This window comes from Pseudophryne corroboree, chromosome 9 (assembly GCF_028390025.1).
Source record: "Pseudophryne corroboree isolate aPseCor3 chromosome 9, aPseCor3.hap2, whole genome shotgun sequence".
In the NCBI taxonomy this organism is placed as follows: Eukaryota; Metazoa; Chordata; class Amphibia; order Anura; family Myobatrachidae; genus Pseudophryne; species Pseudophryne corroboree.
The window spans coordinates 174,610,378-174,635,469 of record NC_086452.1 but is presented as its reverse complement, the minus strand read 5'-3'; the positions used below and the strand labels follow the sequence as shown (position 1 = coordinate 174,635,469).

At 46.1% G+C, this 25,092-nt stretch overlaps 1 protein-coding gene and 1 pseudogene across 1 annotated transcript in view; one reads left to right on the top strand and one right to left on the bottom strand.

The window, feature by feature from the left end:
• Nucleotides 1-25,092, top strand: part of LOC134957793 (calcium-activated chloride channel regulator 1-like) — a 262,420-nt gene that overhangs the window by 137,236 nt on the left and 100,092 nt on the right. The window contains exon 4 of the mRNA XM_063939962.1: nucleotides 2,502-2,649. Within this exon, the coding sequence (XP_063796032.1) occupies nucleotides 2,502-2,649 (148 nt within the window). The remainder of the gene's footprint in view (nucleotides 1-2,501; nucleotides 2,650-25,092) is intronic.
• On the bottom strand, nucleotides 18,834-18,952 carry LOC134958888 (5S ribosomal RNA; annotated as a pseudogene).

The window sequence follows — 25,092 nt, the reverse complement described above, 5'->3', positions numbered from 1 at the left end:
CGGCACTGGGAGATGAGATCAGCTCCGCACCGCCTCTCCCTGCTGTAGTAAACGGGTCCCATTGGATCAGACTATAACAGTATTAATCCTAGTTGTCATCATACACCCACTTTATCCAGATTGCTTACATTATAAAAGTGTTATATTGTGTATACGACTATTATATGTGCAAACATTGCTCCCAATTATTACATACTACCACTGTCCCCCACTGATAATACTGACAATCACTTTTTTGGTTATATTAGTAGTAGTAGTACCAACCCCATGAATTACATCAGTGGCGGATTTTACCTATGGGCTGCAGGACTGCAGCCCCCCAGTAAAATCTGCCACTACAGGGAGTGAGCCAGCTACAGTGTGTGACTGCACTGGCTACACAGTGACTGGCAGTGATTACTTCTATTAGAAGTCACTCCTACCTGCCAGTCACCCCAGTAAAGGCAGTCCCATTGGGAGTTGTCTCCTCCATCCGGGACTGCCAGAACCAGGCATAGGTGCATATGCAGTCAATTGGCAGATTGATTGCGCATGCGCAAACCCCAGCTTTTATGTACTGCAGCCGATACAGAAACTTAGAAGCCGGGTGTTTGCATATACACAGCCAAGCCGCCAATTGACAGCACATGTGCAGACTCGGGACGCAGCCGGCGGCAGCAGCAGCTCTCTTCTCTCCCCGGGACCTTGCCTGCGGCAGCCCCCCACCTCCTTAAAGGTGGAACTGCCTCTAATTATAGTGATCACCCTTTTGATTATAAAAGTATAGACCCTATTGATTAATCCAGCATTGATCCCTTTAACTATACAGCACTAGCGTAATATATAATGTGTGTAGCTCTCCTAGTGACTATAGCATACTAACATTGCACCCAATATTGTTCTCATAGATTAAATCAAACTTTCCCAACCTTGGTCCCCAAGACACACTAACAGTCCTGGTTTTAGTGATATCCATACTTGAACACAGGTGACTTAATTAATACCTCGGTTATTTTGATTTAACCATCTGTGCTGAAGCCTGGCTATCACTAAAACCTGCACTGTTTTACCGCTTTCAGATCGCAAACCAAGGTCGGCCCCAGCTTTTGAACCCGGGTCCGATGGGGGTTTGAGCAGGCTCAGACACATTCATATTGCAGTTTCAACCCGGTTATTCCGCATGTTGGTGCCTTTCACACTGAACCAGGGTCACCAATGTTAAACGGTGATGTGATTTAAAATGGAGTTTTTTGGCTCACACTGATGAGGTTTCAAAGGAAATAAAAGGAGGGGCTAGGGACTGCTCTGAGCAGACACGTAAACAGTCAATGAATTACCTTTATCTGAGACAAGGGTTGAATTTCCCAGGTCAGAGACTTTCACACTGCACAACGACCTGGGTCAGACCCATGATTAACCCTTCTTTTAACCTGGGTTAAAATGCCGGGTTGCTCGACCCTGGTTTTTCACTTTGGCGCTTTCACACTGCACCTCGACCCGGCAATAAGCCGTGTTATAAATGAGATGTGAAGGTAACCGGACTATAGATCTACAGTAAAAAGGTATAGAGTCAATAGGTCTACCACTAATGGCAGACATGCATTAGGTCGACAGGGTCAAAAGGTCAACATGTGGAGCGAATGTGGTACACTAATGGGGCTTGTTTGTTGCAGAAAAGTTATAAAACAACTCCCAAAAAATAAAAATTGTGTCTACTTTTTTGTGTCAACCATGTACATGTCGATCTTTTAACCCTGTCGACCTTTCCTACTGTCTACCTATTCTGTGTTGACCTTTTGACCCTGTCGACCTAGTGCATGTCTACCATAAGTGGTAGACCTATTGACTGTAGACCTTTTTAGTGTAGATCTAATAATCCATACCGGGTTAGGAATGCCTGGATTAAATTATAGAAGCAATGTCACTTTGATTGTGCTATACTTGTTTTGCTTCCATTAATTACATTAGGCAAGAATAGGCCTAATTGATTATAACTAGATCCCTCCCATATACCACTGCTGTCTCCTGAGGCCAGTTCCTGCACTCTCCATACAGTAATGCAGGGTGAAGAACATGGCAAATATCAAGTCTTGTACATGACATTACATCTAAGGTTACATCTACCTGCTCTTCAGATGAAATGGATGGATGAATGTCAGTATTCTAAGGGCCTAAGACCTGATCTCAAAAGCAAAATCTTTCTCTAATGGGCAAAACCATGTGCATTGCAGGTGGGGCAAACATAACATGTGCAGAGAAAGTTAGATTTGGGTGGGTTATTTTGTTTCTGTGCAGAGTAAATACTCTCTGCTTTATTTTTACACTGCAATTTAGATTTCAGTTTTAACACACCCCACCCTAATCTAACTTTCTCTGCACATGTTATATCTGCCCCACCTGCAGTGCACGTGGTTTGCCCATTAGAGAAAAATGTTGATGTTGCGATCAGGTCTGAATTAAGCCAAAGTTTCAACATCCAACTTCTTGGTTATACGCTTTACATATTCTTGTTTTTTTCATAGGCCGATATTATCATAGCTGATCCTTTTATTTTGGGAGATTTTCCATACACCTTACAATATGGTGGTTGTGGGGTAGAAGGAAAATATATACATCTTACACCCAATTTTATACTGAATGACAAAGTGCTGGAGATATATGGACCACGAGGTAAGGGGAAACATATTTCATGTGTGAAATTTTTTTTGTCCTTTTTAATTTTCGAAAATTTGTCTGCAAGTTTTTCAAATGCTTTACAACTATCTGAACATGGATGGTGCTGTTCCCAGTATTACAGAACCTAAGAACTTTTAACTATGTCCTTTTCACTATTTTTTAATGTAAGTAATGTAAGAATTGCCTTAATTTCCAGAATTGCAAAAGGGACATTGCACATTGGACAGTGTGCCATAAAGAGTGACTGTCCTGCCAAAAGTAGATGGCTTTATTTGAAGGTATTCACATCCGATTCCAAATAGAAGGAAGGGTTTAGAAGTTACAGCTGTTTAACATGTAGTCCCTTCTTTCTAAAGGTACCAAAAGTAATTGGCCAATTGACTCAAAAGCTATTTCATGGACAGGTCTGGGCTATTCATTTGTTATTTCTTCATCAATTAAGCAGACAGAAGGTCTGGAGTTGATTCCAAGTCTGGCATTTTCATTTGGAAGTTGTTGCTGTGAATCCACAACATTCAGTCAATGGTCCATTGCAAGTGAAAAAGGCCATTCTTAGGCTGCAAAAAAAAAAAAAGAATCCATCCAAGAGATAGTGGGAACGTTAGGATTGACCAAATCACCAGTTTGGTACATTCTGAGAAAAAAAGAATGTACCAGTGCGCTCAGCAACCCAAAAAGGCCTAGACATCCACAGAAGACAACAGTGGTACATGAATGTAGGATCATTGCCTTTGTAAAGTAAAAAAAACCACTTCACAACATCCAGTCAAGTGAAGAAAACTTTCCAGAAGGTAGAGATATTATTATCCAAGTCTATCATATAGAGAAGACCTCACAAAAACAAATACAGAGGGTTAACCACAAGGTGTACACCATTCATGCCCTCAAAAATATAAAGGCCAGATTAAACTTTGCCAAAAAAAACATCTGAAAAAGCCAGCCCTGTTCTGGAACAGCATTCTTTGGACAGATGAAACTAATGGGCCCTACACAATGGACGATTAGTGCGACTTGAGCGATGATTGATATGAATGATGATCGATATCATCCAAATTGGCTTGCATTGAAAAACGATGAAAACCAATGATGAACGACCGCGGGGGCGCGCATCGTTCATCGTCGGTGCCTCCACACTAAACAATATGAACGTTCATATTGTTCTTAGATATCGTCCAGTGTGTAGGGCCCGTAAGATCAAGCTGATCGGGGAAAAAGTATGGAGAAGGCTTGGAGTGGCTCATGGTCCAAAGCATACCACATCTTCTGTAAAACATGGTGAAAGCAGTGTGATGGCACATGCATGCATTACTTCCAATGGCACTGGGTCAATAGTGTTAATTGATGATGTGACCAAAGACAGAAGCAGGCAAATTAATTCTGAAGTGTATAGAGATATATTTAGATTGAGTCAATTCTGCAAAGTTAATTAGATAGTGCTTCACATTACAGATGGGCAATGACCAAAAACATACTGTGAAAGCACTCACCATCTAATTAGTCACACCCATGTGATTCACCTGTTCAGGTGTGCTGTGTGTCCAGGAATTTGTAGGGAATTAACCCTGTCTTTAACAGGAGGCAGCAGTCTCCCAGAGAAAAGCATTAGTCTCTTCCACAAGAGTATCTCTCCTGATGAAGGAGTGATTGCCTCTGAAAATGTTGACATTAAAAGTCAAAATTTCCACCGTTGCTGACAGTCTTGGAGTGCCACCTTCTTGTCCATGTTATATATACACTATATGGGCAAAAGTATTTGGCCACACCTGTTAATTATTAAATGTAGGTGTTCCAATCCGACCCGTTGCCAGGTGTATAATATCAAGTACCTAGCCATGCAGTCTCCATTTGCAAACATTTGTGATACAAAATGGGTCATTCTGAAGAGCTCGGTGACTTCTCTGGTCCTGTGATATGATGCCACCTTTGCAATAAGACAGTGCATGAAATGTCATCCCTACTGGATATTCCACGATCAACTGTAAGGGGTACTCACGGAGCGTTCCCAGCCTAAAATCTAAGCAATCTGACAAGATTGCTTAGATTTTAGGCTGGGATCTCTCTGTGTGTACCCCCCACAGCGATAGCAATGCGCAGCCCCGCACATCGCTGTGTTACGTTCCTGATGCTCAGAACTGGAGAGATGTAGTGATGCGAGTTCAGAGCACCAGAACGTGACGCTGAACTAAGGAGAGGTACGGGAATAGCCCCTAGCACCCTACCCATGTTGTCTTACCCGTGTGGTCGACTCACGCCTGAACGACTATGGTTTCTTGGGCCCACGGCAGCCGCGTTTGAAGGGCGGATTAGGTCTGCCCAACTCCGATGCCCCCAGGTCTTAGAGAGAGACAAAACGTGAACCGAGACAGGGTAATAACAAGGGGACCTCTAACTAAAACAAACAGAAGCTAGGGGCTACTAACAACCCTAAAACTAAAGGTATGTGCGGCACGCCACCAAGGAAAAAGGACAACAAAAGATACCACTGTCCGTTCCCGGACACGGCACCGCCGAGTTCCGGGGAGGACAGTGAAAAGCGGAAACCTCCGCAAAAACCTCCAACACAAAAGTAATACAAAGTTAAAGCGGCCTAGGCCGCAACTCGCGGCAGAAGCCGCTACTCACGAAACCGGGAGAGAACCCCAAATAACGAGAACCCTCGGATGACTGCAACAGGTACGTTTTGGACAGGAAGGATTCCCAGGACCTGCTTCAGAACTCCAGGACTCGGGAGCACAGGGAGCAGGATCGACCAGATACAGCTAAATCAGGAACAGACGTTACCAGGCAGGAACAGCATGCAGGAAGCTATCACCGGCGTCTGTGTGAGGCACTGAGGAGGCATATAACAGGGAACCCTCCAATGGCAGTGCAGAGCCTGATTGATGAATGTCGTGCAGCTGCCTTGCTGCACGAGCAGGGGAGAACAGGTGTGAGTACTCTCATGGCAACGGGGAACGCGGTCCGCCTGTGGCGTCCCCGTTGCCATGGACCCGGCGACCCTGGGCGCACAGCGTCCTAGCGTTGCCAGGGACCCGGCGGCTATCGCGCGCACGGTGTCCCGGCATTGCTAGGCGCCGTGTGGGAGCATACAGAGCGAGAGGCGCGGCGGCCGTGACCGATGCTCGGTCAGAGCGCGGACAAAAACCGCCGCGCCTAACAGTACCCCCCCCCTTGAGAAGGGGTTAAAGAACCCCTAGAGCCAGGTTTCTGAGGAAACTCCTGAAAGAATACCTTCTTAAGTTTAGGAGCATGTAAATCCTTATCCAACACCCAAGACCTTTCTTCAGGGCCATAACCTTTCCAGTGGACCAAAAAATAAAGCCGGCCACGAGAAAGCATAGAATCTAAAACCTTCTCCACCAGGAACTCTTGTTGACCCTGAACATCCACCGGAAGTCTACCCTGGGAAATCTTCAGGGGGAACCTCCTGGAAACAATATATTTCTTCAAAAGAGAGCAGTGGAAAGTGTTGCCAACTTTAAGTGATTTAGGCAACCGCAGCCAAAAAACCACTGGATTGACTTTCTTGACAATAAGAAACGGTCCAATAAATTTGGGTCCCAATCTAGCCGAGGGTTGTCGGAGCTTGATGTTACGGTTTGACAACCACACCTTATCTCCCACCTTAAGAGTGCACGGGCGTCGGAACCTATCCGAAAAAAATTTCTCTCGGAAGGCAGCCTTCTTCAGGGCAAGGTGCACCTTTTTCCTAATTATTCTGAGGCGGGAAGTAAAGGACAACGAAGAGCCTGGAAAATGAGGATAAAAGGAATTGGCTCTAGGATGAAAGCCCAGGACCGAAAAGAAAGGAGACTCCTTGGTGGAAGAATGGCAAGAGTTATTATAGGCAAACTCGGACAAAGGAAGAAATTCAGACCAATCATTCTGAAGTTTGGCCGAATACAGCCGTAAATACTGCTTTAATGACTGATTAACACGTTCAGTTTGTCCGTTAGACTGTGGATGGTATCCAGATGTTAAAGAGAGCTTCATATTTAATGAGGCACAAAAACGTTTCCAGAAACGGGCAATGAATTGTGGTCCCCGGTCAGAGACAATATCCATGGGTAAACCATGGAGCCTGAAGACATGGCGGAGAAACAAAACTGCCAAAACTTGAGCGGAGGGTAATCGGGGAAGAGCAATGAAGTGGGCCATCTTACTAAAACGGTCTACCACCACCCAAATGACCTGGAATCCAGATGAAAGAGGAAGGTCCACCACAAAATCCATGGAAATGTGTGACCATGGCCTAAGAGGGATGGCTAAAGGCATGAGTTGCCCGACTGGCAACGATCGGGATATCTTGTGCTGAGCGCAGACCTGACAAGAAAGGACAAATTCCCTTACGTCCTTGGAAAGATTAGGCCACCACACCGAGCGAGAAATTAATTCCAAGGTTTTAGTAACACCCGGATGACCGGAAACTTTGTTATCATGAAACTCAGCTAGAACAGTGCCTCTCAGAAATTCAGGGACGAAGAGACGGTCCGCAGGAGTAACTTTGGGAGCCTGCTGCTGAAGCTGGACTAGCTGTGTAAATAAATCCTGTGTGAGGCCTGCCCGGATGACAGACGACGGAACTATGGGGGTAGTAGCCGGATGGTTATTGTGAACCGGAAGAAAACAACGTGACAAGGCATCAGCTTTTGTATTCTTGGAACCGGGTCTGAAGGTGATAATAAACCTGAAACGAGTAAAAAACAGCGCCCAACGTGCCTGTCGAGCATTAAGCCGTTTAGCTGACTCAATATACTCAATATACTGCAGGTTCTTGTGGTCAGTAAACACTGTAATGGTATGCCTAGCTCCTTCCAGCCAATGCCTCCACTCCTCGAAACCCCATTTAACTGCCAACAATTCTCGATTACCAACATCATAGTTGGATTCTGCGGAGGAGAATTTCCTGGACATGAAGGCACAAGGGTGTAATTCCTGAGACTCCGGGTCTTCCTGAGAAAGGATAGCCCCCACTCCAACCTCTGAGGCATCTACCTCGACAATAAAGGGGAGCTCCGGGTTGGGGTGCCTGAGAACAGGAGCTGAGACAAAGGCCTGCTTTAAGGCCAGAAAGGCAGACTCGGCTTCAGGTGACCAATTGGAAGGGTCCGCTCCTTTCTTAGTCAATGCTACTATAGGAGTGACCAAATCAGAGAAGGTATGAATAAAACGCCTATAATGATTTGCAAACCCTAAAAAGCGCTGAATTGCTTTTAAGTTCGTGGGTTGTGCCCAATTTAGGATGGCCTGGAGTTTTTTTGGTTCCATGAAAAACCCCTTGGGAGAAATAATATACCCCAGGAAGGACACTTCTGTGATGTGGAAATCACATTTCTCCAGTTTGGCGTATAAATGATTCTCCCGTAATTTTTGAAGGACCAGTCGCACATGGGTAATATGTTGTTCAACAGACTCAGAGCAAATCAAAATGTCGTCTAAATAAACGACTACGAACTTTCCTAGGAAGTCACGAAGGACGTCATTAATGAGATCTTGAAATACCGCAGGAGCATTTGACAGCCCAAACGGCATCACCAGGTATTCATAATGACCTGACTGTGTGCTGAAAGCCGTCTTCCACTCATCCCCAGATTTTATTCGGATGAGATTGTAAGCCCCTCTAAGATCGATCTTGGAGAAGATAACGGCAGACCGGAGCTGATCAAACAGTACTGAAATCAATGGCAAGGGGTAGGTGTTTTTAACAGAAATTTTATTCAGAGCCCGAAAATCAATACATGGTCTGAGCGACCCATCTTTTTTCTCAACAAAAAAGAACCCTGCACTTAATGGAGATTTCGAGGGCCTAATAAAGCCTTTTTTTAGGCTCTCCTGAATATAATCATTCATTGCCGTGGTTTCCGGCCCGGACAGGGCATATAATCTCCCCTTAGGTAAAGAGGCACCGGGAACTCAATCAATAGCGCAGTCATAGGACCGATGGGGAGGCAGTAAATCCGCATTACCCTTGGAGAAAACATCGGCAAAGTCCTGATATTCCAAAGGAATAAGTTCTGGGGTGACTGCCGCAACCCGGACTGGACGGGAAATACACTCCTTAACACAAAAGGGTCCCCATTGGGAAATCTCCCCAGACCGCCAATCTATGGTGGGATTATGAAAGGCAAGCCAGGGGTGACCAAAAACTACGGGGACAGCCGGACAATGGGTAAGGTAAAATTCGATTTTCTCTGAATGTAGGGCCCCACTGTCAGTTGTACTGGAGGTGTGCAGTGAGTGATAACCCCATTAGAAAGCGGACCACCATCCAAGCCGTGCATGGTGATACGTTTATCCAAGGGTATCTGTGGAACGCCTAAAGCCTGAGCCCAACCAAGATCCATGAAATTTCCCGCAGCTCCACTGTCGACGAAGGCCGACACCAACGAACTGAGGCTACCAAAGGAAATTTTTACAAGAACTAATAAGGAATCATTAGAGGAGATTAACTGCAGACCCAAGTGAACCCCCTCACTACTCAATTGGTCAGAGCGTTTCCCTGCTTATTCGGGCAATTACGTGCGATATGTCCCTTGCCACCACAATACAAACAAAGACCAGAATTTAGCTTTCTGGTTCTTTACTCTGGGGACAGCCGGGAGAGACCCATTTGCATGGGCTCCTCGATGTCCTCAGGAAAAGTATATACACATGGACTAGGCCTAAAAGTAGCTCCTCTTTCAGCCCTCCACTCTCGGAGACGACGATCAATTTTAATAGCGAGCTCCATGAGTTTGTCTAGAGTCCCAGGAGCGGGGTACTGAAGGAGACTGTCTTTAATAACTTCAGACAAACCGAGGCGAAACTGACTGCGCAGGACCGGGTCATTCCAGCCACAGTCGTTCGACCAACGGCGAAACTCGGTACAATACGCCTCTGCTGGATTTTTCCCTTGCTTAAGTGCACGCAGGTGGCTCTCAGCTGATGCTTCTCTATCAGGGTCATCATACAAAAGGCCTAAGGACTTAAAAAAGGCATCTACTGATAGCAAGGCAACATCATCCGCTCTTAGCCCAAAAGCCCAGGTCTGTGGATCACCTTGGAGTAAAGACATCACAATCCCGACCCGTTGAGACACAGTACCAGAGGAACGGGGCCTTAAACGAAAATAAAGCTTACAAGCTTCCTTAAAATTAAAAAAATCCTTTCGGTTACCCGAAAAACGGTCAGGTAAATGCATTTTTGGTTCTGGAACCATACTCGGGGAGGCTCGCAAAAGATCTTCCTGCGATCTCACCCGAAGAGTAAGGTCCTGAACCATCTGAGTTAGTTCCTGAATCTGGTTGGCCAAAAGCTGGCTGAGATTTGGACCTAAAACTGCCGGATTCATGAGGCCGAATTTCTAGGCCCACCAATACAAAAGAAAAAATCAACTCTTTTTTTTTTTTTTTTTTAGGGCCGGTGATAATGTTACGTTCCTGATGCTCAGAACTGGAGAGATGTAGTGATGCAAGCTCAGAGCACCAGAACGTGACGCTGAACTAAGGAGAGGTACGGGAATAGCCCCTAGCACCCTACCTCCGTTGTCTTACCCATGTGGTCGACTCACGCCTGAACGACTATGGTTTCTTGGGCCCACGGCAGCCGCATTTGAAGGGCGGATTAGGTCTGCCCAACTCCGATGCCCCTAGGTCTTAGAGAGAGACAAAGCGTGAACCGAGACAGGGTAATAACAAGGGGACCTCTAACTAAAACAAACAGAAGCTAGGGGCTACTAACAACCCTAAAACTAAAGGTATGTGCGGCACGCCGCCAAGGAAAAAGGACAACAAAAGATACCACTGTCCGTTCCCGGACACGGCACCGCCGAGTTCCGGGGAGGACAGTGAAAAGCGGAAACCTCCGCAAAAACCTCCAACACAAAAGTAATACAAAGTTAAAGCGGCCTAGGCCGCAACTCGCGGCAGAAGCCGCTACTCACGAAACCGGGAGAGAACCCCAAATAACGAGAACCCTCGGATGACTGCAACAGGTTCGTTTTGGACAGGAAGGATTCCCAGGACCGGCTTCAGAACTCCAGGACTCGGGAGCACAGGGAGCAGGATCGACCTGTTAGGGTCTCCTGCTCTGTGCTGCCACGTCGTCATGGCAACCGGGAGACAAGTGCTAGCGGAGTAACCTGAGCATAGCTGATACTCCGGTTCGGGTCTTTTGCTGTGCAGTGGTTACAGGCTCTGTGCACGGCAGGGGATCCGGTGCTGGTTTTTGTGCTCACAGTCTGTGAGGTCTGAGTGGGGCGTGGACAGCACCTGCTATATAAACCCTCTTCTCAGGTTAGGCAGATGCTGCTGAATCTTTGTTGGTTAGTCAGTTCCTGAAAGCTAGCTAGTACTGTGTAAACTTTGTATTTGTTTGTTGCTTACTGCAAATAGGCCTTGGGATTTGGTATTACACTCTGCCAATCCAGACCTAGCAGTAAGACTGGAGTCAGTCGTTTAACCTGCTGGGGTTCTTTTGCTACTCTGTGAACCTAGCAAGTTTGCGGCTGTATTCTCAGACTTGCCTGCCAAAATCCTTTCTCACTGTGCAAGGTGTTCAGGTGTCAGTTTAGTGGCAGTAAGCTGAACCAGTGCACTGCAAGTGAGGACTAGGATTGTGGAGACTCTCCTTGTGTCTATTATTCCATCTCTGACCAAGGAGTTTACTGCCACACCCGTTGGTAACCCTTTAGGGTTTTGCTGTTGCCCTTAGCAACAGCATTTCGGGTTCTCTACGTATTAAATCACTACATCTCGCTTCTTTCCATCTGAGCATTCCTAATACTAGGGAGACACCCAGTTTCTTAGCCTTTGGGCTTCTCTGTTCACTTTGTGTTTATTTTGTTACCCTATCACCTTCTGTGTATGTAATGTCATATTCCCCAGTCTGTCTGTGAGTTCATTTGTTTTGCACCCCTCACCGTTCAGACACCAGTACATTCCTGCTGGCACTGGTGTACATAACATATTCAGCAGCCTAATACTCCTGTTGAAATTTTGTGGGAATATGGAGCATACCCCTCAAAATACTTTGCAACAGGTGGTCGATCAGGTGCAGGTCCTGACACGACAATTTAATGATTTGTCCATTAAAATGCACACCTCACAGGCCGCTGGCGGAGCTCCCGCAGCAGCAGTACCTTCAGGGGTTAAGGAGCCGAAAGTAAATCTCCCGGATCGTTTTTCTGGAGATCGCTCGCAGTTCTTTTGTTTCAAGGAGAGCTGCAAGCTATATTTCCAGCTTAGGCCTCAGTCTTCTGGGTCGGAGATTCAGCGGGTGGGCATAGTGATTTCCTTGCTACAAGGAGACCCACAGGTCTGGGCATATGGGTTGCAGCCTGACTGTCCGTCGCTTAAAAGTGTTTATGCTTTTTTTACGGCACTGGGCATGTTGTATGATGACCCTGACAAGACGGCCTCAGCCGAGGCTCAGATTTCGATCCTTAAGCAAGGGCGAAGGCCAGTTGAGGTTTATTGTATGGAGTTTCGGAGGTTGGCCCATGATACCCAGTGAAATGACCCAGCCCTGAGACACCAGTACCGAAGAGGTCTTTCTAACCAGTTAAAAGACCAACTGGTACAATATCCCTTGCCTGATAGCTTGGATCAGCTCATGCAGTTATCCATTCGGGTGGATAGACGGCTGAGAGAGCGCAGGCTTGAAAGGGAGACGGAGGTTTCCTTCTTTCCCAAGGGAACCTCAGACTCTGAGGAATTTTCCGAGGAGCCTATGCAGATTGGGGCTACCCGCCTCTCCTCGCGTGAGAAGACGCGGAGGAGACAGCTGGGGTTATGTTTGTACTGTGGGAATAAAGGTCACGTGGTAGTATCATGCCCAGAAAAGCCGGAAAACTTCAGGGCCTGAGGGTGATGGGAAATATCCTGTCAGGTCAGAAGTCGGAATTTCCCAAGAAGACTTTTATCATTCCGGTGACCTTGAAGATCCTCGGTCAAACTGTCAAGACTGAGGCCTTTGTGGACAGTGGGGCCGACGGGGTTTTTATGGACCGCCAATTCGCCCTGAAACACTCTGTTCCCTTAGTACCCTTGGCATCGGAAATTGAGATTTGTGGGTTAAACGGGGAACCATTATCCCAGGGTAAAATTACCTCTTGCACTAGCCAGATTTCTTTGTTTATTGGAGCCACACACTCTGAAAAATTGTCCTTTTATGTGACTGTCTGTACTTTTGCCCCATTGGTGTTGGGGTTACCCTGGTTAAGGGCCCACAATCCTCAATTTGACTGGGTAGTTGGGGTACTGATTGTTTCAGGAGTTGCTTGAGCCTTCCAGTCAGGCTTTCGCAGCTAAGTTTGCCAGGATTGCCAGGATGTTATGCAGATTTTGCGGACGTGTTCTCCAAAAGAGTTGCAGAGGTACTACCTCCCCATCGCCCCTATGACTGTGCCATTGATTTGTTGCCGAATGCTAAGCTTCCCAAGAGCAGGTTGTACTCCCTGTCACGTCCTGAGACTCAGGCTATGGCAGAGTACATTCAGGAGAACTTGGCTAAGGGATTTATTAGACCTTCACAGTCTCCAGTTGGGTCGGGGTTCTTCTTCGTGGGTAAAAAGGACGGTTCGTTGCGACCCTGCATCGACTTCAGGGAATTGAACCGTATCACGATTAAAAACTCATACCCACTGCCTCTCATTTCGGTCTTGTTTGACCAGCTTCGTACTGCCACCATTTTTTCTAAGATTGACCTACGCGGTGCGTACAATCTAATCTGAATAAGAGAGGGGGATGAATGGAAGACTGCCTTTAATACCCACTCAGGGCATTTATGAATATTTGGTGATGCCTTTTGGGCTCTGTAATGCCCCGGCAGTCTTCCAGGGCTTCATGAATGATGTGCTCAGGGAATATTTGGATAGATTCTTAGTTGTATACTTAGATGACATCCTAATCTTCTCCCATTCCCGGGAGGAACATCGGAAGCATGTACGCTTAGTCCTCCAGAAACTCAGAGACCACCGGCTTGGGGCGAAGCTGGAGAAGTGCAAATTTGAAGTTCAGCAAATCGCATTTCTAGGATATATTATCTCCCCAGAAGGTTTCCAAATGGAGGGTTCCAAGGTACAGGCAGTCCTGGATTGGGTGCAGCCCACTAGTTTGAAGGCGCTTCAGCGTTTTCTGGGCTTTGCGAATTTTTATAGACGATTTATCGCTGGATTTTCGTCTATAGTGGCGCCCTTGGTGGCACTCACTAAGAAGGGGCGGATGTTGCTCACTGGTCTTGTGAGGCCAAAGCGGCTTTTGCCCGTCTCAAAAGGGCATTTGTCTCGGCCAAGGTGCTGCGACACCCAGATCCAGAGCGTCCTTTTGTGGTGGAGGTGGATGCCTCTGAGATGGGTATTGGGGCAGTGCTCTCTCAGATGGGGGTGTCTGATAATCGCCTTCATCCCTGTGCTTACTTTTCCCATAAATTTTCGCCTGCCGAGATGAATTATGACGTGGGTAACCGGGAATTGTTGGCTATTAAGGATGCACTCGAGGAGTGGAGACACTGGCTTGAGGGGGCTAAGTTTGTGGTCTCAATTCTCACCGACCATAAGAATTTGGCATATTTAGAGTCAGCGAAGCGCCTCAATGCCAGGCAGGCACGATGGGCTTGGTTTTTTGCTCGCTTTAATTTTTTGATAACATTTCGCCCTGGGTCAAAAAACATCAAGGCTGATGCGCTCTCGCGGAGTTTTGCTCCAATCCAGGAGACCACCGAGGAGCCATTGCCCATTGTGTCCCCATCATGTATTAAAGTGGGCATTACCCAGGACCTCTTGTCATTAGTCCTTAGAGCACAGGAGCAGGCTCCTCCAGACCTTCCGGTAGGTCTTTTGTTTGTGCCTCCTAGGTTAAGACAGCGAGTGTTCCTGGAATTCCATGCCAAGAAGTCGGCAGGTCACCCGGGTATTGCCAGAACTCGGGAGTTGCTATCTAGGGCGGTGTGGTGGCCCTCGGTGGCTAGGGATGTGGATCAGTGGGTTCAGGCATGTGACATCTGTGCCCGAAATAAGACTCCTAGAGGGGTTCCTGTTGGCCCATTACATCCACTCTCTATTCCATCTAAGCCATGGACCCACATTTCAATGGATTTTGTGGTGGACTTGCCCAAATCCTCGGGGATGACAGCCATCTGGGTTGTCGTTGACAGGTTTTCGAAGATGGCGCACTTCGTTCCATTGGTTGGGCTGCCATCGGCCAGACGCCTGTCTGAATTATTTATGCTGCATGTTGTGCGCCTCCACGGGTTGCCACTTGATGTGGTCTCTGACCGCGGATCCCAGTTTGTGGCCAAATTCTGGAGGGCATTTTGTTCCGATCTCCAGATTTCTGTCAGCTTGTCGTCAGGCTACCATCCGCAGTCTAATGGGCAGACTGAAAGGGTGAACCAGTCCTTGGAGCAGTTCCTCAGGTGTTATGTCTCCAAGTGTCAGACTGACTGGGTGGCTCATCTGTCCATGGCGGAGTTTGCCTATAACAACGCGGCTCACTCTGCTACAGGGATCTCTCCCTTCCTTTGTGTGTATGGGCATCATCCTAAGGCCAATTCTTTTGACCCCCTGGACTCCACGCTTGGTGGTTCCTCTGTGGTTTCGGTCCTTAGAGGTATTTGGAGGAAAGTGAAGAAAGCCCTTGTGTCTGTGTCATTAGTGACCAAAAGGGTTTTTGATAAGCGGAAAAGACCCTGCAGCTTCAAATTAGGAGACTTCGTCTGGTTGTCTACCAAGAATTTGAAGTTGAGACAGCCATCTCATAAGTTAGGCCCCCGGTTCATCGGTCCTTATAAGATCACTAGGGTTATCAATCCGGTGGCATTTCAGTTAGATCTACCCCGTTCTTTGGGTATCAATAAAACATTTCATTGTTCCCTTTTAAAACGGGCGATTAGTAATCCTTCTTCCGGTGGAAGACCTTCCCCTCTTCTGATACGTGGCCAGAGGGAGTTTGTTGTTGAAAGGATTCTTGACTCCAAGATGGTTCGGGGTCGGCTGTCATTTTTGGTGCACTGGAAGGGGTATGGCCCGGAGGAGCGGTCGTGGGTGCGCAGTTGTGATCTTCATGCCCCCAGACTGTTATGCTCTTTCTTCTCGCAGTTCCCCGATAAACCCGGTGGTAGGGGTTCTTTGACCCCTCGTTAGAGGGGGGGGGGTACTGTTAGGGTCTCCTGCTCTGTGCTGCCACGTCGTCATGGCAACCGGGAGACAAGTGCTAGCGGAGTAACCTGAGCGTAGCTGATACTCCGGTTCGGGTCTTTTGCTGTGCAGTGGTTACAGGCTCTGTGCACGGCAGGGGATCCGGTGCTGGTTTTTGTGCTCACAGTCTGTGAGGTCTGAGTGGGGCGTGGACAGCACCTGCTATATAAACCCTCTTCTCAGGTTAGGCAGATGCTGCTGAATCTTTGTTGGTTAGTCAGTTCCTGAAAGCTAGCTAGTACTGTGTAAACTTTGTATTTGTTTGTTGCTTACTGCAAATAGGCCTTGGGATTTGGTATTACACTCTGCCAATCCAGACCTAGCAGTAAGACTGGAGTCAGTCGTTTAACCTGCTGGGGTTCTTTTGCTACTCTGTGAACCTAGCAAGTTTGCGGCTGTATTCTCAGACTTGCCTGCCAAAATCCTTTCTCACTGTGCAAGGTGTTCAGGTGTCAGTTTAGTGGCAGTAAGCTGAACCAGTGCACTGCAAGTGAGGACTAGGATTGTGGAGACTCTCCTTGTGTCTATTATTCCATCTCTGACCAAGGAGTTTACTGCCACACCCGTTGGTAACCCTTTAGGGTTTTGCTGTTGCCCTTAGCAACAGCATTTCGGGTTCTCTACGTATTAAATCACTACATCTCGCTTCTTTCCATCTGAGCATTCCTAATACTAGGGAGACACCCAGTTTCTTAGCCTTTGGGCTTCTCTGTTCACTTTGTGTTTATTTTGTTACCCTATCACCTTCTGTGTATGTAATGTCATATTCCCCAGTCTGTCTGTGAGTTCATTTGTTTTGCACCCCTCACCGTTCAGACACCAGTACATTCCTGCTGGCACTGGTGTGCATAACACGACCAGATACAGCTAAATCAGGAACAGACGTTACCAGGCAGGAACAGCATGCAGGAAGCTATCACCGGCGTCTGTGTGAGGCACTGAGGAGGCATATAACAGGGAACCCTCCAATGGCAGTGCAGAGCCTGATTGATGAATGTCATGCAGCTGCCTTGCTGCATGAGCAGGGGAGAACAGGTGTGAGTACTCTCATGGCAACGGGGAACGCGGTCCGCCTATGGCGTCCCCGTTGCCATGGACCCGGCGGCCCTGGGCGCACGGCGTCCTAGCCTTGCCAGGGACCCGGCGCTATCGCGCGCACGGCGTCCCGGCGTTGCTAGGCGCCGTGCGGGAGCATACAGAGCGAGAGGCGCGGCGGCCGTGACCGCTGCTCGGTCAGAGCGCAGACAAAAACCGCCGCGCCTAACACGCTGTTGCTGGTGCTAGATTTGCCTGCATGCAGGCTCAATCTAGCAGGTCGCTCATTTCACCTGCTGGGTGAAATGAGCACCCCCTTGTCTTCCCCCCTCGCTCAGCACACATTGCGCTGTGTGTTGAGCGGGGAGAGAGATGTGTGCTGAGCGGTCTGTGATAGATCGCTCAGCACACGTCTCTACCCGTGTGTACTGGGCTTAACCACAAACTCTCCTAACTCCTATCAGATACCTAAAGTTTCATTTAACCCTTTTGGTGAGAGTGTATTCAACGTGAATATCCATTTACATTCTGTAATAAAATCCTCTATTCCCCCTCTTATATGTGGTGGAAGATGATCAATGATTATTGCTCTTCTAGATGCCACGCTGTGTTTAGCTAAAAGTCAATGTCTAGCAACAGGTTGATTGCTCTGCCCCGTATCCAGCGCTTGTTTTCTAGTGCTCCTGTGTAGCACCATGTGCTCTTTGAATTGTCTTTGAGTTTTCTCAACATAAGACATACCGCAAGGGCAAGTAAGCATATAAACTACATGTGTCGTAGTACAAGAAACAGCGTGATAGATCTTATACTTTGTCCCTGAAAAGGGATGATTACATGTTTTACCCACTGTCAGCACGTTACAGGTAGCACAGCCCAGGCATCTAAAACATCCAATTCTTCGACTTAAGAAAATGTATAGGTTTTTAACAGATACCCCTGTGTTATCAATTTTTATAACGTGGTCTCTAATATTAACTGTGGGCCACCAATGTTTAGCTTTCTTAGTAGTAAGTTGACTATTAGTAGTGAACTTGAAGAAGGTGCTTCTACTTTTGATTTTTTGGAAATGAGTGTTTGTTTGCGAGGAATATCCATAACTTTTTGTTCAAGTGACAATAGGTCTCTCCTATCATATCCTCTATCTACACATTTTTCCAACATGTCGACTTTTCAGTTTCCACGGAGTCAGACGTAATACGTCTGACCCTCAGGAACTAGGAATACGGCAGCACCTTATGAAGAGGCAATGAATGAAAGCTTTTGGGTCTTAACAATGTATTCCTATCTGTGCTTTTTGTAGAAAGCACCGTGGACAACTTGCCCTAACCAAATGAAATATTTACATCCAAAAAATGTATAGAGTTGTTACTCATCTGTCATGTATAAGGGTTATACCGCACAGTTAATAAATAGATTAAACAGCAGATAATTTATTTACCAAGATATACTGATGAGAGAAAGAAAAACAATTTTTTCTAATCAATCTAAGTTTGGCGGTGCACCCTGAGTCAGTAATGAAACATTCTAGACAAAAGGAGAAAAGAAGACTCTTTTGTGGGTGCACTCTTGTATAATTATGAAAGTATCAAAGAAATGGATTAAAATTCAATATTTATTGATAATATACATAAAACACATAGTAGTTGAATGTGCAGGTAAAGAAAAAAGTAAATAAGTAAACACTGGAACCGGTAATACTGATGTTAATGTCAGATAAGGGTTCCAAGCTGCCTGGGTAACATAAATCTTTCAAATGTATGGTCAATCCATAAATAGGTCTCAACTGACTGCCTGAGCTGTATAATCTTGAAATAGAGCTAGACACTTAGCGCCTCAGTAATAGTTTGTATTAATAATCAGATCGGCTGTATTGCTTGTAACTGGCGTAAGGATAGAGATAGAAAACAAATTGAATAAAGAAAAGATTAATCTGCTGTCGGTGTTAGACACTGAGCCTAGCCGCCCAAATTTTCTACTAAACCGAGTATTCCTCAAGTGTCTCCCTTTCGAGTACTGACTTGGCCCAACACTGCTTAGCTTCCAAGATCGGAAGGATTCGGGCGTTACCAGTGTGGTATGATAGTAGAGAATTATTAAAGTTGCTTCTGGAATCACCGATGAGAGTTCATGAAGTGTTGAAGAAAGTAATGGGGAGGGGGTACAGTGAAAAGGGGGATCTGCTGCCAATGTTAGACAGGGGTGAACCCCTGAATCAATGGTGAGAGTCCCGAAATTGTAGCGATAGTCAGAAAAAGAGATTCTCAATGAGACAATCATTCTCAATGATTAAATGATGATAGTTGCTCAATATATTATGGTATACGGTATCGGATGTAAATACCGGATAGTGAATATAGTCACCTGTGAATCACTGAGTGATAGCCATGTTGAAAAAAAGGGGAAGCAAAGGAGACGGCTCTGCAAATGGTATCACAATGTTGATACTAATAGTAGATAATATCTCCAAAAGGAGCCATAAATATCCTTAATTTGTTGATATAAATACACCGCTATAACGAAATGGATATACACAAAAGATAGATCACTGAAGTGTAATTAAATATGGGAAAAACAAAGATAACATTCTGAAGGGAAGTTCAAAAAGAGAACACCAAATGTCAATTATTACAGGTCTCTGTACTATTTAGGCCTGAATTAAATATATAACTGAGTCTGAATTAATAGCTATGAGAATAAATCAATGATGGATAATTAAAGTGAATTAAATAAATTAATGGATCCAGTCAAAAAATCTAAAGATCTAAGTAAATACAGCTACTGAAAAGGGATGTTTCTTTAAGAGCTGTAATTGTTATGATACTAAGACAAAGATAGATCATTCAGAAAAATTGATAGAACCACAGTTGATAATAAATAGATCTAAATCAATACAGGCTACTAAAACGGTATGAATTGCATACAAGAAAAAAGAGACAATATAGTAGCACGGGTAAACCTTGGATAATAAATGGGTTTAAATACAGGCTACTAAAGTAATATGTATTGCATATAAGAAAAAAGACAGTATAAAATCACACGGGTAAACCTGGAAACAGATATTACCCGTGTCGATGTCTTTATAGGAATCAGGTGCCGTGTAGCAGTGCTGTGAATCCAGGGGGCTAAAAGCCGCGTGGTTGGCGTGGGATAAAGTGCCGATTCGTCAAGATACAAGTCTTTGGTCACAGGATGATCATATCAGAATCCGATGTCGGTCAGGGTGCAATGTGGATGCAGTAAGCAGAAACAGTTCAGTGGATGTGGGATGAGGCGCAGGGAAGCAGTGGGGAATGTCCATAAACAGCCGTGTCAGAGTCCCGGCATTGTGTCAGATATACATGCCGTGAGGATGCGCTGTGAGTCTCGGAAGCTGTGTTGCCGTTAAGCTTATGGTGAAGCACAGTTAGGCAGACGGAGACATCCGTGGTCCCAGAGTAGCTGAGGGTCGGAAGACGCGTTTCACCCGTTCACCGGGCTTGGTCACTTACTATATGGTACTGGGTGTCGTGGGCTTATATCTCAGTAATCGCCAGCGGGTGTCCAATCAGCGGAGGGGTGTGTCCGTCCTATTATGGTTGTGGCACAGGTGTGATCACTGAGTAGATGTGTTCAAGCCACGTAAACTTTCAATCAGGCTCCCAGTGCATGAGAAATGAACAAAAAATGAAAAGGTGTCAGTGAAAATGAAACAAATCACTAAGAAATGACAGCATTGAGTAAGTCCTAATTAGTCTATGTGTATATACATACACTGTCTAATACGTATAAAGATATAGGTTCGTACACAGCTAATAATTAAACATGGTAAGCTGGGCTTAGACATAGTTTTCATAGACATAACATAAACAAACAAACAAACAAACAAACAAAATGAAGATCAGTATAAAAAAATGTATAGTAATTGGACTTATATGGAAAATACTGCTGCCGGAAACAGAGCTGTTTATTATTAAAACAGATATGTTTACCATGTCTATATAGGAGGGTATGTAACATTAAGAGACAGAGTACAGGGAAGAAAGGTTGGTACATGGGAAGCAGGATTATAAACAGAATTATAGGCAGTTAATTACCAAATCTAAATATAAATTGATTCTCAGATGATATTTGCATAGGGGGAACAGTATCCATCCAAGAACATAGAAAATCAAATGGAATGGAAGTCTGTACCACACAATGAACTTTGAATTAATGCATTGCATCGTTATTAATATCTGCATCTCAGGCGCAAAATTTGATGCATGAAGTCAATGATAATTTCTGTACTACAGGTGCGTACAGTGTAAGAGGGTGGACAAATATGTGCCAATAAATAGTAACATAAGTGGTATAATATACACGATAATTAATCTATCAAGAGAAACGAAAGAGAAAGTGAGTATCTAGGAGTGTAATCAGATATCAAATTAAACATAAATTGAAACCTGTCACAACTGAGGGCCTGAGCTGACGGGAGGCAGCCTCAGTTGTAGGGGCTGAGATGTACCGGAACCTGGGAGGTTGTATCAGACCCCTGGACATGTAAGTAACATGAATAATAACTGCCCGAAGGCGTGACCACGACAACTTGGATAAAAGTCAATGATGTTTATTATGACAACTTCGCAACACAGCAGCAGTAAAAGAAAACGTAAAAGTCAGCAAATAATAAATACAGTTCCTGGGTACTACAGGATGGCAGGAGCCACAGGGCACTGGTAGTGTGAGATAGTTCTTATGATCTTCTAGATGGAAAGTCCTTACCAGGCCCGACTGTAGCAATGGAGATAACCCAGGATTGTGCCAGCTGGTGTTCCAGGAAAAGCTGGGTTGCTGAAGGTAAAACAGCTGCTGTGGATACTGGCTGGAACCAGACTGTTGTTAGCACGGAGTGGATACTGGCTGGAACCAGTTAAATAATAAATGAACTTGGGAGCGATGAAATATGAACTGAAATGTAGAACTTGAGAGCGGAGAAATAATAATACCGGTGGAGAGTGGTAAAGTGTAGAAAGGACACCGGCCCTTTAAGGGAAGCTGTACTCTGCTGGAAGCTGAGCTGGAAGCAGGTAATGTTGTAGCTGGAAACAGATGAATCCACAATGGATTGGAGAGTCAGGCTACACCGCAGGTGGAATGCTGGTGCGGGTCTCTATGGTGGAAGTCTTGAGACAGGAGCTGGAACCTGGAAGACAATCACAGGAGAGAGACAAACAGGAACTAGGTTTGACAACCAAAGCACTGACGCCTTCCTTGCTCAGGCACAGTGTATTTATACCTGCAGCAAGGAAGGGATTGGCTAGGCAATTATGCAGATTAACAATACTGACAACAGATTGGAGGAAATGATCAGCTGACAGAATCCAAGATGGCTGCGCCCATGCAGACACTTGGAGGGAAGTTTGGTTTGTAATCCATGTGGTAATGAAAACAGTAATGGCGGCGCCGGCCACTGGAGACAGGAGACGCCAGGCTGACAAGTGCACATCCAACCACGCGGACACAGCGGAGGCCGCGGCTGACGTAATCGCCACTCTGACACTCTGCATGCAGAAGCTCAGGGACGGCGACGGAGGCCGCGGGAGACGCCATGCCAGATGTAATAAGGCGTTACTGTGACAGCGTCTCAGAGAGACAGGAGAGGATGCAGGAATGTGAACATTAGGATAACAGATGGGATCCGGTCCTGGAGCGCTGAGCCAGCCTTAGGAGGCATCTGATGGGTAAGAAATGGCGTCCAGATACCCGGATCGTGACAGCACCCCCCCCTTTAGGAGTGGCCCCAGGACACTTCTTTGGCTTTTGAGGAAACTTGGAATGGAATCTCCGGACCAAGGCAGGAGCATGGACATCAGAAGCATTGGTCCATGAACGTTCCTCAGGACCATAACCCTTCCAGTCAATAAGATATTGTAGTTGACCGTAACGGTGACGTGAGTCCAGGATCTTGGCCACTTCATACTCAACGCCTCGTTGAGTTTGGACTTTCGGAGTTGGAGGAAGTGAGGAATGAAACCGATTCAAGATCAGCGGTTTCAACAGGGAAACATGGAATGTCCTGGGTATTTTTAAGAAGGGAGGCAACTGGAGTCTGTAAGCAACAGGATTGATGACTTGTTCAATCTTGAAAGGACCGATATAGCGAGGTGCAAACTTCATACTGGGAACTCTTAACCTCAAATTCTTCGTGGATAACCATACCCGATCACCCACCTTGAGAGCAGGAACTGCTCGACGCTTCTTATCCGCAAACTTCTTGTACCTGAACGATGCCTTGAGCAGAGCTGATCGTACGCTCTTCCAGATATTGGCAAACTGATGCAAGGTGATATCCACTGCGGGAACAGAAGTTGCTGGAAGCGGTTGGAACTCAGGAACTTTAGGGTGGAATCCAAAGTTAGTGAAGAATGGTGTTGAAGCAGATGAAGAATGATACTGGTTGTTATGACAGAACTCGGCCCAGGGAAGTAATTGAACCCAGTCATCTTGAGAGGAGGACACATAGATGCGGAGGAAGGCCTCCAAGTCCTGATTCACCCTCTCGGTTTGACCATTGGTCTGAGGATGGTAAGCCGTGGAAAACTTTAGCTTGACTTGGAGGACTTGACATAAACTTCGCCAGAATTTGGCTGTGAATTGAACTCCTCGATCTGAGATAATTTCTTCAGGAAGACCGTGGAGTCGGAAGATCTCTTGTATGAATACTTGAGCCAACTTGGAAGCTGACGGAAGACCGGTGAGAGGAATGAAGTGTGCCATCTTGGTGAACCGGTCAACTACCACCCAGATGGTATTGAACTTGTTGCACATGGGTAAGTCTGTAATGAAATCCATCGACAAGTGGGTCCATGGTCGACGGGGAACGGATAGTGGAACCAGTTGCCCCGCAGGCGACTGGCGGGATACTTTATGTTGGGCACACTTTGGGCAAGATGCAATAAACTCCAAGACGTCCTTTTTCAGAGTTGGCCACCAATAGGACCTAGAGATAAACTCCAGGGTTTTTTGGATACCTGTATGTCCGGCAAAACGGGAAGCATGGGCCCAATGCATGAGCTTCTTCCTTAGCATCGGCTTCACAAAACTTTTCCCTGATGGGGGCGTAGAGTCCATCCCTACCGTGGAGAATGCCAACGGATTTATAATAGGATGCTTGTCTGAAGACTCTGACTCATTTTCTTGCTCCCATGAGCGGGAAAGGGCATCGGCCTTGCGATTCTGAGAGCCCGGACAGAACTGGAGTTTAAAGTCGAACCTGGAAAAGAAAAGTGCCCATCTGGCCTGACGAGGGTTGAGACATTGTGCGCCCTTCAGGTATAAAAGGTTCTTGTGGTCTGTAAGTATGGTGATTAAATGAGAAGCTCCCTCCAACAGATACCTCCACTCTTCTAGAGCGAGCTTGATGGCTAGCAACTCCTGGTCGCCAATGGCATAGTTGCGCTCAGCTGGGGAGAACTTCCGGGAGAAGAAACTGCAAGGATGTAAATGGCCATCTTTAGCCCTCTGAGATAACACCGCTCCTACTCCAACGGAGGAGGCATCCACCTCTAGGATGAAAGGAGAGTCGATGTCAGGCTGTTTCAGGACAGGCGCAGAGATGAACCTCTGTTTTAAAAGATGAAAAGCTTGCATGGCTTCTTCAGACCACTTGGACGGGTTAGCACCCTTCTTGGTGAAAGCAGTAATAGGCGCCACAATGGTGGAAAAGTCTCGTATAAACTTTCGGTAATAATTGGCGAACCCTAAGAACCTCTGGACCCCTTTGAGGGTTAAGGGTACCGGCCAATTCTGAATTGCTTGTAGTTTCTCAGGATCCATCTCTAGTCCGGAACCGGACACAATGTACCCTAGAAACGGAATGGACTTGACTTCAAAGACGCATTTTTCTAATTTGCAATAGAGATGATTGACACGGAGACGGGACAGAACCTCTTTAACCCAAAAACGATGTTCCTCTAAATCGTTGGCAAAAATGAGGATATCGTCTAGATAGACCACGACATGACGGTATAGAATGTCTCTGAAAATCTCATTGACAAAATGCTGGAAGACAGCTGGAGCATTGCTCAATCCGAAGGGCATGACGAGGTACTCATAATGTCCGTCACGGGTGTTAAAGGCGGTCTTCCACTCGTCACCCTCACGGATCCGGATGAGATTGTATGCACCTCGCAAGTCCAGCTTTGTAAAGATGGTAGCTCCGCTAACTCTGTCAAAGAGCTCAGTAATCAGGGGTAAAGGATAACGGT